This window comes from Amborella trichopoda, chromosome 13 (genome assembly GCF_054954075.1).
Source record: "Amborella trichopoda isolate Santa Cruz 75 chromosome 13, AtrichopodaSantaCruz75HAP2 v2.0, whole genome shotgun sequence".
NCBI lineage: Eukaryota > Viridiplantae > Streptophyta > Magnoliopsida > Amborellales > Amborellaceae > Amborella > Amborella trichopoda.
The window spans coordinates 21,212,991-21,234,216 of NC_142348.1; the positions used below are offsets into that span (position 1 = coordinate 21,212,991).

Consider the following 21,226-nt stretch of genomic DNA (forward strand, 5'->3'; position numbering starts at 1 on the left):
TTGCAATAAGACTCTGTGCAACGTTTTAAGAAAGTCAGTATCAAAAACAAGGAAGATCTGACATGAGAAGCTTTCCGAAGCCCTCTGAGCTTATCGTACTACTACGTGAAATGCTACTGATTCTACTCCTTATTCTCTGGTTTATAGGGATGAAGCAGTTTTACCTCTCGAAATACAAATCCCTTCTCTGCCAGTCACTACTCACCAAGGAATAACCGAAGACGAGAGAGTCAAACTCCGGTATCAAGAATTGGATGCACCCGATGGAAAGAACCGCCTGGAATCCCACTGTTGGCGAAGAACCTTCCCTGCAAAACCTTAACCAGAGTCCCACTGCTTGTTGGAACTTCAAACGACCACCCTCTCCTCACCGTTAAGAAAATTTTCGCTTCAGGTTTTTTACCCATGGTGAAAAAGTGAGGGAAAAAGGGATTTTACCCCATTATATAGACCACACTACCCTCAAAGGCCCCTCACAAACTAGGAATGCTAGTCGCGTCCAACGGAAGCCAAGCGACAATGAGCCGGGTCGGGCTTTGACTCGAGGCTCGAGGTAATTCCCATTGATCTATCCCCAGTGTCGGGTGAATTTCAAACAACCCTAGCACTAGTTGACTTAACGCCAGATGTGTTTTCGAAACAACCCTAGCGTCGGTTGACTTAACGCTAGGTGTGTTTTCAAAACAACCCTAACGTTGGTTGACTTGGAGCTGGGTGTGTTTCCAAACAACCCTAGCATATAAGTTGATTTTGAGTTGGGTGTGTTTCCAAATGACCCTAGCGCCGGTTAACTTAGCGTCAGTTGTCTTCAAACAATATCACGGGTCGTTTATAGCGCCAACTGAGTCTTTAACAACCCAGCACCGGTTGTGTTTTTGAGAACTCAGCGTCAGTTGAATACTTGTAAGAAACCAATAACGCTACACATGGCACTGACCGTATTTCAAGTAGCCTATTATCACCTACTTCTGGTTGAAGTCTTGTGCGTCCTACCACATCCTTAGTGGGGTTGCACCCAAGCCGTGACTTGTCATCCCCAGTGATGTTGCACCCAGGCTATTGCACCCAAACTGTGGCCTATAATACCTAATGGAGTTAGGAGCTATCCCTCATCCCCATAGGAGTCACACCCATACTGCAGCTCATTATGCCCAATGAAGTTAGGGTCATTCTTACCTCTTCAATTTTTGGTAGGTCTGTTTCACACAAAGCCATCTTTCACCCTAGAGCGTCTGCTTACCCCCCACTAAACCTTAATGAAGTCCGCTTTTGTTGGCCATCCTTCATCAGGACACCATTTCCATCTGAGCCCTCCGTTTGTAAATTGTCTTAACCTTTTATCCCTAGGGAGTCAGATTGCCATCTACAAATCTATTCCCCATGAAGCTTCACCAAAATGGCAGCACAGCCTCGATCCATGCTGCAAGACCCTAAACTGCACCGCCTCGGTCCATGCTGCATGACCCTAACCTGCACCGCCTCGGTCCGTGTCGTATGACCCTAAATTGCACAACCTAGATCCGAACTATATGACCTTAAACTGTAGCAGAGGGCTAGTCGCACGACCTTAAACTGCGTGGTCCTAGTTGTATGACTTTAAATTGCACCACTACAGTCCAGCTGTATGACATTCAACCATAGTACATGTCCTACCCGCATGACATTAAAAGGCTCAGCACCATGGTCCGAACTATATGACCCTAAAACGTGGCGAAGGTCTAGTTGCACGACCTTAAACTACACGGTCTTAGTTGTATGAGTCTAAACTGCATAACCACGGTCCAGCTGTATGACGGTAAACCATAGTGCACGTCCAGGCCACATAACAATAAACTGCTTTGCACAGGTTCAGGAGGCATGACCATAAACTCGCCCCACATACGCTCACATGCCTTTTACTTGCACTTTCACACACACCTTCCCTAACCTACCTGTTAGTGTGCGTGCGCCACCTTCATTACCTCCCCAGTGAGTTCATTCACTTCGTCATCATTCCTCATTCCCCAGTGTGTCCCACCTGCGCTCGCAAAACGACGAACCATGTTGCCATACATACTCGTAGTAAGTTAGTGGGTCACCATCGTCCACTCACATTTCATACGTCATAGATAGCCTCGTGCCATTTCCCCAAGTGAGTCAAACCACCACCATACTCACTCCATGGCCTCCACAGACTGCCATTCATCACCACCACAGTCCAGCTGTATGACCTTAAACCATAATGCATGTCCAGGTCGCATGACGTTAAACTGTTTCGCATAGGTCCCGAAGGCATGACCTTAAATACTCCTTCACAAAAAAATGATAAAATAACGGGCATGATGTATACCTTAACAAGGGAACGCTATGAGTAAAAATGACGGATGGGCATGGTCATGAAACCATGAGTAAAAGAGTTCCGTGAATAAAAAATCGAGCACGGTGAAAACCCGAAAGAACATCGTAAGTAAAAATGGATGAAAAGGGTGGACATAACCGAAAGGTTATGGGTAAAATAGCCCCAAAATAAAAAGAAGTTGGTGAAAACCATCTCTACAGCGCCGCTTCCCAAGTTCAAGCGAAAATCTATACAGAACGCTTGGACCAATAAATAGGTTGATGCTACACTAGTCTTAACAAGCGACTTCAGCCCTCACTCAAATGAAGAAAATCCCTAGTGTCATAAATGTTTGGACTCCGAAAATATGAGCTTCAAGGAAAAGATTCCGCCAACCTGAGTCCAGTTGTAAAAGGACTCAAAAGACAGAAGACTCACTAAGATGGAAAGACAAGTCTCATGAGGAAGAACATTATTCCCACGACGTCACAAACATACTCTAAAAATAATACTCCAAAGACAAGACAGTGACAAAACAAGGGGAGAACCTACCAGAGATGTCAGCTTGTCTAGCCGACAAGACCAGACCTTCGGGATCGGCTAATAGAACCTGCCCCCGACTGGACTCAATAGACGAGACCCAAAGTGGTACTTTGAATGTCAAAAGCAAACCTGGTGTAACAGCAAACAGCGCCTACTAAAGCAAACCAACGAACCTATACCAAATGGGAGCGATGCCCTTCTACATGGCACTCAATTGCAAGACAGACCTGATTCTGACTGACGAGGTCTGTACAAAATCTTCAACTTCAGAATAACCAACAGTCCGCACGAGGGTGAGGAATTCGACAAGATCCCTCAAAAATGTCTGTTCTCCCCTAAAGTCTCCATGAACGAACTTGCGTACAATGCATCCCTACGTCTGAGCAGCTTAGTGACACCATTACGTGAATCTCAATGGCGTTCACATGGTCCTCTAGCTAGGAAGAAAAAAAAGTAAAAGTCGAAGGAAATTTTCCAAATTATTGTCCTTCTCGCTTCTCTTGAAGCACAGCATTCAGCGGGGCAAGCTGTTTGAACGTATGTTTCAGCACCTTGGTCCTTGGTTGGAAGCAGGTCATAAAGTCTACAAAACAGTGGAAATTCTCGACAGTCTGAAAATGGCCCCCTATTTGGTCAGGATCATCATCAGCACTTCAAAAGACCACTTGTCGAGTTTCATAGCGATCAAACATGTCTAAGGTAGTGAACACCAAGAAACAATTTCAGCAAAATCGGTCTCTTACACCCTGAAATGGAACCTGTAACTAGAGCCACACTTTTGGTGCCTCAAAAAGCTGTAGAACCACTGCATTAGATCCGGCACGGTCAAAAACCCCTATGGGTCAAGTTTCGGCTTAATCGGACACCGTAAGACAAAGTTATGGGTAAAATACCGAAAAGGGGTAGGCCTACACTATTCCCGTGGGGCCACCCTGCACTAAAACACCATTAAAGGTGGTTGTCTTCACAGTCATGGGCAGTCAATTTTGGGGCCTATATCTTACTCGTTCCAAGATGGATCGCTTCCAAATTTGGTGAGCGTGTCCGTCTCGTCAAGACGAATCGATATGTGGTACGCCTCGTGACGACGCCCGAGCAAAGAGAAAAACTAAATGAAAGTCGTTGATCCGTGAAGGAAGTTATTGAAAATTCAGCAACTACATGCCTCGTTCGAGCAGCCAGATCACAAAGCTCGTATACCCGATCAACACAAAACCAATTGCATTAGGTGTGTAAGGTCCGAGGCTATCTCTGGTCCGAGTCTCGCATACGATGAATGGTTGGATTTCACACATGAAAGGGTCAAAGCTGTTGTAAATTCTGGCTGCTGCATTTCAAGATTCCAATCAAGAACTCGAGACGACAAAATCTTGATTTGAACATGAAATCAAGCTACATTCATTGCAACATGATTGTGACGGCATGCTCAGTGTGATTCAAACATCAAGGAACGAACACACAATCGATCCGAGGTCTTTAATATTCATCTAAGATTCAAGTCTCATGATCATGGCTCAAAAACTTGATTCATGGCTCGAAGTTGGTATCAAAATGAATGTCATGTCGAGCCCTACAAGAAAACAATAATTTTTCGATCAAAAGGGCATCAGAATGACCTCGGATCAGCTATGGAAGATCACGCAAGTTCTCGGGCAGCAGCAGGGACTGTTCTGGAATTCCCCACATTGTTAGGCAGAGGCAAAACAATCCTTTTGCATCCATTCTTATAATTTCTTTAAATTGTAATTATCTTAAATTTTAGGTAGTTTTTGGGCATACACCCACGTTTTAGCCCAATTCTATATAAACAGGCCCTCATTGTACAAAGGACAGATTCATTCTTTTTGGATCAATCAATAAAAATTCTAATTGTTGTTGGAGCTTATGGGTATGTCTTGGAGAGAGTGAGATGAGAGAGAAGAAAAGGGTCGATGCCCTTCGAGCAGGTAACTTTTTCTCTCCTCCCCTCTTCCTCTCTACTCCCCTCTTTCTCTCTCCTCCCTTCTTTCTCGTCTCTATCTCTATCTCTTTCTCTTTTTCTCATCTCTATCTCTTTCCCTCTCTTCTTCCCATCTTTCTCTCTTCTTCTCGTCTCTATCTCTATCTCTCTCTCTTCTTCTCATCCTTATCTCTCTCTCACCTCTCTCATCTCTATCTTCATCCATTCTCCTCTCTTTTGTCACAGTCGACGAAGCCTAGCACCCGTTGGATTCTCTCTTCTCTCTTCTGTCACAGTTGACAAAGCCTAACGTCGGTTGGATTTCTCTCTTTTCTCTTTTATCACAGTCGGTGAAGCTTAGCACCGGTTGGATTTCTCTCCCTTCTCTTCTGTCATCTAGCGAAGCTTAGCGTTGGTTGGATTTCTCTCTCTTCTCTTCTGTACGTCGGTGAAGCCTGGCACCTGTTGGATTTCTCTCTCTTCTCTTCTGTCAGTCGGTGAAACCTAGCACCGACTTGTTTTCTCTCTCCTTTTCTGTCAATCGGTGAAGCTTAATGTCGATTGGTTTTCTCTCTCCTCTTCTATCAGTCGACGAAGCCTAGTGCCGACTAGTTTTCTCTCTCCTCTTCTATCAATAGGTGAATCCTAACATCGACTGGTTTTCTCTCTCCTCTTCTACCAATTGGTGAAACCTAATGCTGACTTGTTTTCTCTCTCCTCTTCTATCAATCGATAAAGCTTAATGTCGACTGATTTTCTCTTTCCTCTTCTGTCACACAATCGGTGAAGCTTAACGTCGACTGCATTTCCTCTCTCTTCTCCTCTGTACAACACAGTCGGTGAAGCCTAATGTCGACTACGTTTTCTCTCTCTTCCTTCTAACACAGTCGACAATGCTTAGCCCCAGTTGCGCCTTCCTTCCCTCTCTCTCATTTATCCTCTCGTCTTTCATACTTTTGTATTCCTTTCTTCTCCCTTCTTATTTCTTTCCCCTCATCTCTTCTTATTCTTTCATCATAACCTTAATTCTGCCACTCCGTCGTTTGACTAAGGGGGATTGAGTTTAGCCTCTCATGATGGTCTCATCGTCTAGCTGTAATGTTATTATGCCAGGATTACTTAGCCTGCTTTATTGCCACGACAGACTAACCATCGTGACTAGCTAGTCGGTATTGGTAATGACATCTAGTAGTAATCCTATGAGCCGGTCTGAGTTACCGAGCCCATTTTGCTACCACGTCAAGCCAATTACTCATCAGCTTAGTCACCACTCTATCCTCTTGCTTAGTTGAATTCTTCTGTCCCCCGCCTTTCTTCTCTTCTTCTTTTTGAGTGCGCATGCTTGTGTACGTTCATTAAAGAGGAAAAGGGTGAGGTCTAACCCACCTGTCTTATAACCTTTGCCATATATGTGTGTGATTGTAGAAAATAAAAAGAATACAAGCCAAGGGAGGCGATTCCGAACCAGTTTTATTACTGAAGGGCTTTCTTCGTGATCTAAGAGGGCGCCCACGTGAGTCAGCCTGAGTAAGTCTCGAACCCACCTTTAAATTCCTCTCTCACCAGTTGGTAACACCAACCCCCGTTCTCAAACGAGGTTCTCGAGAGAGAGATCTCAAAAATGTCCTGCGCCTTCCTCGAAACCTGAGACGTGCGCCACCCGATCTCCAAAGGATCCGGAGGGCGAGATAGAGGCACCTAACCATTGGCCTCTGCAGATTGCATGCTCTTAACATATTCAAAGCATGAAGGAAAGGATGAGCCAAAAGACGGTGCTGAAATGGAATTGGTGGATGAACTAATAACAATAGCCGGTTCTTCAGGCGTCTAATTCCAACTTTCACTTGGTTGCAGCAAATTGAGTAGGCATCAGACAAAAAAGAATTCATAACATCGCAGCTTTACAGATTCTAACTTTCTCTAGTTAATTCATCAACTACAAATAATGCCACAAATGAATAAAGAAAATAGTCAAGATTAAAGTTAAACAGTCATCTTTAGGAATGGAAAAAATTTGCATCACTGTAAGCTAAAGAACGATCCAACCTTTGTAGTAAGCTTTTAGGCATCAAGACCTCCCGTCTTACTTCCCTTTCTTGCACCAATGGGCTTTTATATGGTACTGGTAACTGGATGGGAAGGAGCTTTTGTTGAGGTAAGAACTTCAAGTACATCATGTTTATCATCAGCCTCATTTTCTTTGGATGTACCAGTAAACTTCACATGAGATATACCATTTACTGTCTGATTTGCTAAAGAAGAAAGGGGTGATATAGGAGATTCTGGGTCCTCTGTCAAGCTTCTGGAAACTTCCTTTGAAAGTAATTGATGGTATAATTTAGCTACTCTTGATGTGTATTTTGATTCGATTCTACCTTTGTTGATCCTTCCATGTTGTTTAAAGAAAACCTGAGCACGATTATTTCCCCCAAAGCTCATCATTTTCAACTACTCTGGAGTCCAAGAGTCAAGATTTGTTGATCTGATTTGGAATAAAAGGAAATGCTCAAATTCAACATAGATCTTATGGTTGACAAAATGTCTACATAATTGTTAAATCAGCACAACATCTCACACCAGAAATTGTGGCAATACGAAGGAACTAGTTGATCATGATGCTCAAATCAGCTATGCAATTTTAGCATAAATAACGAATAGGGATAAGAAAATCAAAGAGGGAATACGAGGGGGATTGCATTTAAGATGAAATGGTAGACTGCTTCCAGGAACAATGCTTCTGCTTTTTATTTCAAACATTTCACAGAATTCACAAAAAATCTCTGAAATTTCTTCAAAAAAATATACAAAGTTTTCTCTACATTTTACACTATATTTCTCCGAAGTTTTACCTGTGCAGTATCTATGACGGTTGACCATGTAATGATATTAAAATTCATCATATCTCAACGTATTTGTTTTACTGTAATCAACAAATATTACTTCTTCTTAAATATGCATGAATGCCATCTTTCCTGCACAATGATATGATGCATTAAATCTGCTAGCAGGCCATATCAAAATAGAGTTTGCATCCCTAGGTTTTGTCTCCCAAACTGATCAATCTAAGATGCCAATAAATGTATGAGAACAATATCAGACAAAAAATGCATAACACTAGGCTCATAAATACCTCTTAATTTACAAATTCTATTTTTTTTTTTGTTTTTTAATATAGATTAATTTTAAGAAATTCTCATTATTTTCTATTGACGAACTTCATATGTAGGATCTACTCATTGGCATCAGCCTACAATGAAGTCTGCAGTATAGCCACGTGGATCAGTAAACATGTCAACATATTGAAAGCAGACATCTAAAACTTGTGACTTGGGCTCAAAACCACCCTTCCGGTTTAGAGTTAACTTTATGAGTGAACAATGATGCAGCCGAATTATAAGTTACAATTATAGAACATGTGTCTATTCGGATGACAGATACTACGAAAAATGTAGAGAAATCACATAAGTTCAGGCTAGTGAAAATATTTAAAGAAAATAATATAACAATAAAACATATCAGAAAATTTTATAAATAATATTGAAATCTATAGTCAGCTAGCTAAAAGTGAATATTCATTCTTATTCAAAATAATGGGAGACATTCAAGCCAAATAACACCGGCAAGATGGTAACAAGTTAAACTACATTCTCCTTGGGAAATTTACACTATAAACTCTAGTGCCAAAAAACACCTATAATATTCGGGTCTCTCTCCCACTCACTCTCTATAATTCGGGTCTCTCTCTCTCATGTGCCAGACTGCATGTACTCAATGAATGAGAGAGAGAGAAATGGGTAGATAAATGGGATTGGATTGGCTTTCAGTTATTATATTCAATAAACAGATGTTGGGTTCAAGCATGGGATGGAAGCTTGCAAAAGAGCATTTGTGCAAAAGCTCCCTGCAACTTTCCCAGCAAAAGAATCATTTATGCAAAAGTTCCCTGCAACTTTCCCCCTCTTCAAGTTCAAAATATACCATCATCTTTTCAAGTCTAATCCACAGTTAAATCCCTTCCTAGTATCCACCTTCTTAACTCAATCCAAGTTCTATTCACCTACTAGCCCAACTCCTCAAAGAAGCATTTTTTCCACTTTCAATTGTTGTGCTCATGATCATTATGATCTTCTTAAATCAAAAGAACCCACATCCCGAAAAACCCAGTTTCTTCTTCTTCTTATCAGAATAGAAGCAGCCATCTCCCAAAAAACCCAAATTCTTCTTTTTCTTAGAACAGAACCCATCTCCCAAAAAACCACAAATTTTTAGAGTGAGGGTAGAGGCAGATGTGTTGGACAGTGAGGGAGAGGAAGAAGGGGTGGAGATAGAGGGCAGATGAAGAGGAAGTCCTTATGAGAGAATGAGAACAACTGTTTAGAGAGAAAAACAATGAGACAGATTGAGACGGCAAGGAGGCTTACATACACTCACAGTACGTTAGAGACTGAAAGAGTGTGTTTTAGAGCAATGGGGCCTTTAGGACTTAGGTGGAATAAAGTTCAGAATGTAATTTAGAAGAAAAAAATAAGGAGAACAGAATATGATTGTAGGAGTGGTTGTTTTGAGGTGTGAAAGGGGAGTTCAAGCACTGGGTGCGGGGGTTTTAATAGGGAAGTGCTTCTTGAAATCCAGATGGAGAGGAGGGGTTCCCATTCTTCTATGTTCTACATCACGAGCAGAACATAATCATTTAAATTGTTCAACTCAGACCTAACATAGAAAAGATAATTACAAATTCAGCATGTCTATAATACATAAGAAACTTTAAATGTTCAAAGTACACCAGTAATGGCACTTAAAATAACCACAACAATATCAACCCTTCCATGATGAGGGCATAGACTGAGTTGAGCATGCCACAAGACAGATACATGCATACATACATACATTACTCACATCACACACATGCATATAAGGCTTTTTGCTCTTGTAGAGCACTCTCAAAATAAAAAGAGTGCTTTGCCGCCCCCCTAAGGAGAGAGTTCAAAGCTTGACCTTTGTACATAAAAGAGGAAGTGATGAGGTGGGGGCTTTCATTTGTTTAGGAGACCTCTTTACGCAAGGTCAAATTATTAGCAGGGTTCACTGTAGCAAAAGCACTCTTCAACTTGTGCTTTTATGTTACGCAAACAAAGCTCTTGTTTGAGAGTGCCTTGCTTCACCTGCTAAGCTCTTGTTTCAGAGTGCTCTTCCGTAGCTTTGCTTAGCTGTAGCTAATTGAAGAAGACGGCGTAGCTATAAAAGGCCCTCTACCCAATCCAAGAGCTTTGCTAAAAGCAGTTGCTCAAGAGAGCATGGCATAGTTTGTCTGTGGAAAGCTATAGCTTGATCGTTAACACAAGAAGGCAATATTCCAATCACCTCTACAAGGTATTTTTTATTGCTTTTGTTAGCCCTCGAAACAAAGTCGGACCAAATAACTTAGTAAATTGAGTCTACCAGCACGATGTTCCAGTTACTGAGCTAAGCTGGAGTAAAGCTATATATATATATATATATCGAAAAGTCTTCCCAACGCCTGTAGGCAAAAAATGAACAGTGATTTCACCTACTCTCATCACCGTCCAAAGTTCGTCGCACGGTCACGATTGTCTGGTAGTGTTTCATTTTTCTTTTTTTTTCTACAAATTAGAATGACCTGAAATTTGGAGCGTGTATACATCTTAGTGAGGTGCACCTAATAAAAATATAAAAAAATTAATTCACTAAAAACCAATTGACCAAAATACCCCAAAATATTTTGGGGGTATTTTGGTTTTTATGTAAAATAGTTTTTTGATATTTTTCGTATATTCACTTAATTTTGATGAATACATTTCAAGTCATTCTGATTTGTAAAAAAAAAACTAAAAAATGAAACACTACTGGAAAATCATGACCGTGCGATGAACTTTGGATGGTGATGAGGGCAGGTGAAATCACTGTTCATTTTTGCCTATAGGCATTTTGTAGTATCTTATATATATATATATATATATATATATATATATCGAGAAAGGATCCTGTCAACCCACGGGCTGACAGCTACAGTGTCAGACAACGATCTGGGTCCAATCCAATGGTCACGACCTTATTTCGCGTTTGAATTTTTATTATTTTTTTTATACAAATCCAAATAACTTGAAACTTTGAGCATCTATTCTTCAAAAATAGAAGATTCTAATAAAAATATAAAAAAACAATTCACACAAATAAATTGATTAAAATACCCCCAAAAAGTACGTCTTGATGAATAGAATGCACACCTAAAATTTCAAGTGATTTGAATTTGTAGAAAAAAAATGAAAAATTCAAATTCTAAATAAGGTCGTGACTATCTGATCAGCCCAAATTCAATCTGGGCCATTGGCTGACACTATAGTTGTCAACCTGTGGTCTGACAGAATCCATTCCCATATATATATACATATATAAAAAAAGAAATGAGAACAATGATTTTGGTTCCACACACGTCCAATTAATATATGTATATATATGAAGAAATAAGAACTGAGAGTTTGTTCACCTCAAGTCCAATTAGTAACCTGCATATGGTCCAATAAAAGAAATAATAAACAGTTAACATGAAGAAAACATAAAGCGCAAAACAAAATGACAATGTATATATATCAATAGGAGCAGAAAAGATATAATTAATAGGCAGTCATATGAAACTTATCTTATTAGTGAAAATAGACTTAGAACGCAAAGAAAATACCAGGTCAAAAACTATTAAGAGGAATTAATCCTGGATCAGCCTAGAAAACATGGTGATTTTTCACTTACTTTGGAACTTTCACTTACTTCGGAACTTTACACATCAGGAAAGATATCCAAAATGTTGACAGGATCTTCACTTCTTTGGATAGCCACCTCACATAAAGTTAAGGGAATCTCCCTCTAAAAAAGGACACCAAGTGCTTCCGGAACAATCGCAGCCCCATATTCAAAACCATGATATTCTGTCTCATTACATTTATGAACCCATACCCATGTAAAACAGAGACCAACCCAACCCATCCTGCAGCCATAGTCTACCTCACAAAAATTGAGAGTCATCCTCATCAGTAAGGGGCACAAATTAGGTCTCCTAGAAATCTAGATCATGTGACAAACATAATCACTATCACTATTAGAAAATCTTTTATGACCCTTAAGAGTCCTGCCTCAAACTCTCATTACCCATCCATCACTCCCCCAAACTCCCTACCAACAAAGCAATACAGAGATAAAGAAACTGCAATTAACAAAGGAGAACATGCCCAACATATTAACCACTCTATTTCCAGATTATCTATCATATGTTATTATTCAAAGTTATTTATGCAAAAGGGTCTATACAATGTGAGACCATCTAGTCCAATTCCTGCTCGTCATAAATCCTTCCCTTGCTATTCCCAAAATCCTCCAAAAACATGAACTGACATTAGATTTAAAAGAAGGAACCAGAATCCAAGATGAATGAAATGATGGAATCCCCAAAACATTAACTGAATTATGCGATGACAGTGTAAACAAACCTACTTCACGCCACACTACTTGGTCTCTTTGAGGAAGGAATGGTCTAGTAAGCCCAACCTCTTTGCTAATAAGTGAAAGTTTTGGATGGAACTAAAGGGCATATAACTCAAATATTTCTATAAGTAAACTTTCAAGACCTAAATAGCGAACCCAAAAAGCTACAGTTATACTGCTTAGAGTATCACTCTGATGAATGACAAGAGGAAAGTCCAAGTGAGGAACACAATGGGAACAAATCGTGAAACATGGAGAAGGAATGTGTCGATATCTAATAATATATCAATAAGTATAAAAATGCTATAATTTACAATATCGTAAAAGCATGAACAATTTTCATATAATACATGTTTACAAGAGAATATCAATTCAACAAATAAAACCAGTGTTTAGAAACTCGAACCAGTGGGTGAAAGCAGTCACCCAAAGGTACGAGTCAAACCACTATCCAAGTTTTTAAATATTGTAAAATTTGACTTTTTCAAATTATATTCTAGACCAATATCAAATGTGTTCCACAGATCTGTTCAATTATAAATTCCCAACTAAAGTTAATCCACATAGTCTGCCCTAGAACATTACAATTAGCATCACAAGCATATTACTGAGAACTTTTGCAAGGAGATTTGGGCAGAAGCATCACCGGCATTGTTTTGATCCCCAAAGAACTTAGCTAATAAAATATATTTTGCATTAGAAAACTTTTGTTGCGCTTCGTTGGTTTCCTCAACCTGCAGTCATGAATGTATTTCTATCTGTCTAGACATATGCTAAGGATTCTTGTAGTGAGCAGTGACAAAGTCATCCAAGGGAAGAAATGCTTAATATATGTTCTAAGTGCAGACAGAATTGTTAAAGGTCCAATTGGAGAGGAAAAAAAAAAAAACTAATATATTGCGGCCAATAAAAACTACAGGCTACAGTCACTTCTTCAAAATTTGAAAAGCTCTACAAAATTTAATTCAGTCACACCAGAAATCAGGTACCCCCTCAAATGTTAGTTCTACAGAATTTAAAAGGAATTAAAGACAGGTAAGCGCTCCTAAGTTGTTAACCATATACTAAACCAGGAGAAAGAGCACATGAATCATCTAAACTGGCAAAAGTAGGGTGGACTTCCTTCGCAAACTATTCCAAAAAATAATGGTAAACAAGCACCTCAATAATAAGAAATTAGCCGCATGATAGAGAGAATTAACAATTAAATTTGTACTAAATATCAAGGAAGCATTAAAAGAAAAACATTGAGATTATATTATAGAAGATGAGGAGGGACATTTATCACTTTGTAAACAAAGATAATTTCCAATCCTCAATTGTTAAGGATATTCAACTCCCCATTGAATGTAAAAGACATGGTGGTCTCTCTTGTTGGGAACCTAAAATTCAATCTCCGTGGTAAAATGGAAATCGAATAACTATGGATCTAATCAATATTTGCTCAGTTCTCACTGAGTTATAATCATCATCTCAATGTTGATTCTCTCTCTTTCTCTTTCTCACGCCTCTCTTTCCTAGAAAAAAGACTTGCAGAAAATTTTTGTACAAACAAGAAGCAAGTTGCAGTCCGTAAAGAGCATACAGTGTTTAATAAAAGGGAAATGACCTTGTGCATCCCTCACACACCGATGGCTCTGTAGGACCCCATGTACCTATCATCAGTTACTGTGGTTCCTCCAGATACGGGCAAAGTGACCTGCTAAGCCGGTCACCTTTTCTTTTGTTGTAAACACCTTATCTCTCTTGACAATCTGCTTCTCTCTCTAACCCTGCTCGCTCCTCTCAAATGCGTTCGAGTGCTGAAGTGCTCGCAGGTTTGGTCGAGCAGGTTGTCAGAATGGGCAGGAAGGTGGGTTGCTGGTCTTGTCCTCTCCATTTGATCTCTCTCTCTCTCTTTCTCTCTGTAAAATTGATCTGGCATCATTCTCTTAAGGTTTTTTTTGGACTTGGGTTTCTCTCTAAAATAATCTGGAGTCGATCTCTTAAGGTTTTTTGTTTTTGGACTTGAAGGTAAAGTATGTGAATGGCCTGAGCTATTTGGAATTGAAGATTTGGGGTATAGAGATGTAAAAGACACGTGAGATATCCTCTCAAGCTGATGATCTTTCTCTATTTAGGATGACTCGATTAGTATGAGTAACTAGCTTGCTGACCTCTCTTACTTTTCTTTTGAATTTCTCACTAGACCATTAATTAAAAAGCCTTAAGCCTCCAAATCAGGAGCCTTTTTTTTGTTAATACGGTCCATGAAACCGTTCATGTGCAAACCCTAATCATCTATTTCATATAGAAAATGGAGAAAAAACATGAATGACAAATCTATCTGGGAACCACCCTTTTTTTCCATCTCTGCAGATTTTCCATTTTTACAATAACAAGTCAGCAGCAAATTAAGTAATGGCATTGGCCTTTTTCCCCATCCCTAGCATCTTTGCATGTACTTAAAGAGCATTGAAGTAATCTACAGGAGGACGATGGATTCCAAACTCATCCATTTGGTAAGTGGTTTGCTCTACCATTTTAGCTCGACCAGAGATAAATAAGGCCATGTAAGAACTTCTGTGATTTGATATAAGGGGCTTTTCTTCTAGTTTTTAGTAAGATTTCGATTCAGATAAACATTGGGCTTTGGCAAGATGCCTAATCGCTAGGTCCATCAAATACCGATCCCTAACTATGCCTACTAGCTCAAGAGTTGAGTTAAAGATCTCAATGATTTGATTAGGGTTGCTCAAACGGCGAAGCTTCGATTTTGCCGAGTTGAAAGTTAGGATTTCCAGATTATGAGATGAGAAACACGAGTGCAGCAATGGTGAGCATACACAATAGCTCAGCGTTTGGGGAAGAAAACCTGCTTTTAACTAGGTTGCAAAGTGAGAGATATTGCGTTTGGGGAAGAAAGTCTGTTTTTAACTAGGTTGCAGAGTGAGAGATATTGCACAATAATGGTAGGCAGGAATAATAGTTCAGTGTTTGGGGAAGAAAGTCCGCTTTTAACTAGGTTGTAGAGAGAGAGAGATCGCACAGATTTTAACTTTAGAAATTTATTTATTTAACATTTCAATGGATTTGATTTTTATTCGGGTGAGTAATCAACTCATACGTCATTGAGATCCGTAAAGAGATTTGACAGTGATTAAAGAGGGTCCTATGCGGCCCATTTGTGTGGCCATTGAGATCTGTAAAGAGATTCGACGGTGAGTAAGAAGGATCCTATACAGCCCATATAGGTGAGGGGATCGTAGAATTATTACTCTTAATAAAAAGACAAAAATTAAAACGTTGAAAAAGGAACAAAATTAATCCAACAAGCCTTCGATATACAACAAAATTGCTTTCATAGAAATTGTACTAGTAGAGAACGCATCTCTCTCCCATCCGCCCTCTGCCCTTTTAGTCTCCCGCATGCAAATATTTACAGGCGTGGGTTTGGCGTCTTAAGCCAAAAAAGAGAGGACCACGCGAAAGGGACGGGAAGTGGGACTTTTATGGAGAGGGGAGAGAACCATATCACTTGATGTGCCCTCTCAGATGTTTTTAATTTTTATATTGCTTTCCCCTTTGTTCAAACACGAACCATCGCTAGCGGTAGCCCGTTTTCATAGTTGTATGGCTCCCCGCTCCATTCCCAAACTAGCGATCTGGCACTAACTGAACGGTGCACTTCCGGCGCTCTCTCTCTCCAGCCGTGTGAGTATAATACCATTAGTGGGTCATAAATTCCCTTCCATTCACCTTGTAGTAACTTTATAATATTAATTATAAATTATAATTTTTTAAAAACCAAAATGTTTATATAGGTTGATTAGTCTTCAACCAATAGCAATATAAATTTTTTTCGATCCGGATCGGCCACTGAGCATATATGACCCACCAACGCAATTATGCTCTAATTTATTATAATTAATAATCAAATCTGCTATTTTATTTATTAATTATTTACATTATAAATTATATAATTTAATTTTTGTATAGTTGTAAATAAGATTCTTTTAAATTAAATGATATTATAAGATATTTTAGATTTATTTTTATTTGTATAGTGAAATAATTATAAAATATAAACCAACAATTTTTAATGTCAATATATAGTATTATAGCTAGTTGGGTTATGATAATTTTGGAAGAGTAAAGTGAAATAACAAATATTCGATACTTTGATATAATACTAATTTCACTTTATATGAGAAATTATTTTTTAAAGCTTATAATATAGAAGTTTTTTTTAATATTTTTAAATTATTTTGATGCAATATTATAATACATATTATAATTAATAATTATACAGACATTCAAACAGCATGTCAGTATTAACCTATTTTACAAAATAATGAAAGTACATAATGCACCACTATTAATTTCGTGTAGAAACTAAAAGAACACCAGTTTAAATGATTTATAGTGATTTTTTTAAAAAAAAACTTTAGGACAAAACTTACGGATTCGACTGATTCTTCGATCCGACACGGTTTTTGGAATGAATGATCTAGGTCGCCGATCCCTTTTTCCAAATATGTTTTCCTCAATAGCTAGGATATTAAAATTTTATGAAATTTAAATATTGAAAAATCACCTAATTTTTCCATGATTTCATTTCCACAGCAAAACCCTTTTTTAAAAAATTTCCAAAGCCCATGGATTCCACCCCTCGGCCCCTCAACCCAAAATTTAAGACACATTTGGTAGGTATGAAAAATTTTGAGATAGAAAGTACCTTAATTTTTAAAGAGAAAAATTATCTCAATCCATAAAAATGTGGCCAAACAGCAAGTCGGTGGAAGATGGCCCCAATCTTCCAAGGGCAAATCACCAATATTTCTACTACAAAATCATAAATAACTTTCTCTTTAAATAAAAAATATAGGGTGAGTCCTAGTAAATTTTCGTTTTCCACACTAGTATAATCTCAAATCAAGAAATGCATGCCATTCTAGGGGTTGGACAATATGATTAGGAACTTATGCTTTAAGATATCTTGTTTGAAAGCTTGCTGAGAGAAAACCCCATGTTTTCAGAGTGGGCAACTAGGGCCATCCATCCTTCAACCCTTCCCAATTAGGACCACATATGGTTTGAGACTCTATTCCTACGCAGCACAAACTGTTACAGGCCCAAGTTTTTTGAGTTGTAATATATTTTATTAATTGAAATTTGTTCCTTCTTGTTGGTGTCCTCCAATACATTTAGATTCATATTTCATTTAGTTCTAAATACAAAATATATACCAACTTTGAGAGGCGAACAAGCATACGAAAGATAAGATTTTCAAATTAAACATCTAAAATCGTAGAAGATAACTCTTGTTCTATATCATATATGTCAGGATTGCCAAATAAGTGGACAATCTATGTTCAATTCCCTAAATGGACGTGGTGGTAGCACCTCTACACTTTAGTCACTGCGTTGGTGGATTTTATTCTCGATGACACCATCCCACTAATACTTTCAAAAAATAACTCCTAAACCAAGGGGAATGATCATGTGATTTTTAAATTTTCACCCGTTCTACGTCAGGTAGCAAAGAGTAGAGGAGAGATAAGATGTAACCAGTAATGTTGTAAAAGAACACTGCATGGAAAACAAGAGAACAACAATAACATATCGAACCCAAAAAGAATCGTAAACTCATAATTTATTTGAAAATAGATATATGGGTAGCTGGTGCAAAGCCCCCTTTATTCAAAAAAAAAAAAGCAAAAAACAAAAAACAAGCAACAAAAAAAAAACAAAAAACAAAAATAAGGCCCACTTATGAGGTAATGGTTATACAGGTATGTCATCCCAATGGATGAAGGATACAGCCACCCTCGCCTCATTCGTATCCTTGAATCCCACATGGCTAACAATGACACATGATGGATTCATGAGTATGATTGTGCTTGAAAATATGGAAATTTTCCTGTAATTCATAAGACGATGATGAGAAGCTTATCTCAATAAATTCAATTTGACTGATTCATAGACATTATAATATGTCATTCCTTTTCTCGTCATCATCGTTTTGCAGTCGTTTTGATGTTAGAAAACCCTCCAATTGATCATCTCGACATCGAGATGTATGAATATGAAAAGAAGAAAACATGTCAAGTCCGAAAAATAGTGTATCTCAAAACATATTATTTGAACCATCCATTTTCAAGATTTTCATGTGTTTATAGATCGACTTGATTTGAATTATTTTTAGAATTCAAACTTTTATAATTTGAGAAGAAAATAAATTCACAAGCTATCCTAAGAATTTTTTATACCCCATCTATTTTCAGTTATACAAAATAATGTATATTTTATTGAAGGGTGCGGTTTGTATAGAACCGAGGCTCTAAACAATCAAATTAGAGCCCACTTTCAAATACTTTGAACTAACCCTTTTTTTTTTTTTTTCCTAAATGCAATTTGATAGACCTTTATACTTCATAAGATACTAAGTATAGGGTGGTCTGATATTTTAAATATTGGACATCCTAATTGGACTACCCTAAAAAGCACAAAACTAGAAAAGTAAAAGAATTATGCTATGATGATTGCAATAATCCACCAGGCAAAATTGGAATATAAAAAATGGTCTCGATATAAAATTTTAAAAAACATAGACCAAACTATAATCCTTATAAAAAATTTAGTCCGAACACAATTTCATTTTCTAGTCCGTACGGAAATTTTTCCCAAAAAATAAAGAGAAAATATCTCCATATACCCTATTTTTAGGTTTCATTTTTTCATAGTCCCAAAGTTTTAAAATCTATCTTGCGGCAATTATATGTCCTAACCCGTTGAACCAACTTTATTCATTTTTACTTTATCTTTTTAGTCCAATTTTTTTAAAACAATACATCTCTCTCAATCTAGAGAGAGATATAATCGGAAAAATGGAGAGAGGGAATTCAGGAAGCACGAGCCGATAGACAGTGAGAGAAAGAAAGAACTTTCCTAATGTAATGACCTACTAGATAAAGATTTACGTGATCAGGACTCTTCTCAATGAGAGTTGCAACCCTCTAAGTCTATTGTAGTCATAACAGGGGAGAGAACAAAAATTACTATAGTGAGAGAAAATAGACCCCTAAGTCCATTGTAGTCATAATAGGGGAGAGAACAAAAACTATTATAGTGAGATAAAATAGAGGGGCTCTTCTTGCTACACGTAGGGTGACCGGGTGAAGGTAGGACTTATTTATACCTATAGCCAAATGATTTCATTCTCTCATGAGAATATATTACTACTTACTCCCTCTACTAAAGTTCAATATAAAAGTAATTTTAGGTTTCTAAATTTTGAGGATATTCTTATTCAAACTAACCCTATAAAAAAAAATCTACGTATGATTGAAAAAAAATAATGTCTCCAAATTGAATATAGACCGTCCAATTTTTTGAGGATGCGATCTAAGTGCCACATTGACTTTGTTTAACACTTGTTAGGAGCTGTGATTTAGCTCAAATAGAAGATTCTAAAAGGGTAAGGATAATATCCAAAAAGATGTAGATAGAAGTAGTAAAAAAAGATGTGCGGATTTATACTCTTACTTAGGCTATGGCGTTCATAGAGTAGAATGGCGGAATATAATTCGTGTAGTCGTACCTCAAATAGTTGGGATAAGGCTCTGAAGATGATGATATCTAAGTGTAAGAAAACTTAAAATTATTTACTTTTTAATTAGGGAGAAGATAGATCGGGAGCTGATGATGATAAAAAGTGCAATGATAAGTCCCAAACGGATATGGATAGAAGTAGCGGGAAAATAAGTGAGGATTTATATTGTTCTTGAGGGTTTGGCCTCCGAGCATAATGGTGAAACATGATTCATATTGTCTGCACCAAATAGTTGGGATAAGACTTTAATGATGATGTGATCCAAATGTTAGAAAACTTAAAATTAGTCTTTTTCTGCCTTTGGGACAAGATAGATAGGGGAGCATAGTATACAAACTCCTATACATAAAGACATGCCTCGAATCTCAATCTCTTATCACCCCTTCTCTTTTATTTGAAGTGTCAAGTGTTAATGGTGGGAATGGAGCCTATAACAATTGGAACCTGATCCCTAACTCCATCTCCCTCTCTCTCTCTTTCCAACTTAATGTCCAAGTACCACGTAAAACTGTAAAAAGAAATTATATTAGGCTTATTTTTAATTAATAGTATTATTATCTTGCAATATCTTCATGTTATTTTAAAAAAATCTAAAGAAATTATCACAAATATATCTCAATTTTCGTCTATCTAAAAAAAAAATCCTCGACTTTCAAATCTCACTCGCACCCTTTTTCTTCAATTTTAAGCCTTTTTTTTACCAAAATAACCTTCACGGTAATCGTATTACCGTGAAGCATAATTATGGTACTTTAAGTACCATAAAAACTAACACATGCTATACAGCATTTTATCTACAGTAAGGAGTTGAAGTATTACTATGGCACTCTAAATGCCGTAATAGTATCGTACCCTATAACCCTACCCAAAACCCTTTTCTCCAGTTCTGTTTGTATTTTATTTCTTCTTTCTCTCTCTACTTCGTTTTATATTTATCTCTTCTTTCTCTCTCTACTTCATTTTAATATTTATCTCTTATTTTTCTCTCTAATTCTTTTTTTATCTCTTATTTCTCTCTCTAAATCTTTTCTCTCTCTAACTCTCTTTCTCTCTCTACTTACTTCATCAACTCAATAAACGTGATTCCAACGTGCCAAGAAGATTTGTATAAAAACCTGTGCGTACCTTACCCTCCCCTATAAAAACTCCCTTCAACCCCATCCGACTCCGTCTCGTTGGTAAATCGTTGAAAAATTATCTAAACACATTTCTTGCGCACCGAAAAAGGGCAAACCGCGCTTCTTCATACATCATTGGTGCCTCAATCTCACCAGAAAAGCGGAGACTATTTCTTTGGCCTCAAACACTGCCAAAAATTCTAGAGAAACTCTTTTTTGGC

At 37.9% G+C, this 21,226-nt stretch overlaps 1 protein-coding gene across 6 annotated transcripts in view; it reads right to left on the minus strand.

Moving 5' to 3' along the window:
• LOC105420630 (uncharacterized) overlaps positions 1-14,461 on the minus strand; it is a 34,314-nt gene extending 19,853 nt beyond the window's left edge. For 3 of the 6 annotated variants that reach the window (XR_016047407.1, XR_016047405.1, XM_020667150.2), the window contains exons 1-2: positions 13,903-14,461; positions 6,846-7,281 (exon numbers count right to left, since the gene is read on the minus strand). Coding sequence is in view for 3 of the 6 variants with exons in the window: in XM_020667150.2 (XP_020522809.1) it covers positions 6,846-6,994 (149 nt within the window). In the remaining 3 variants the exon portion in view is untranslated. Of the gene's footprint in view, positions 1-6,845; positions 8,989-13,581; positions 13,841-13,902 lie in introns of those variants that run through there. The other 3 variants (XR_016047406.1, XM_020667153.2, XM_088855620.1) reach the window with 3 other exon arrangements.
• Positions 14,462-21,226: the final 6,765 nt, after the last annotated feature.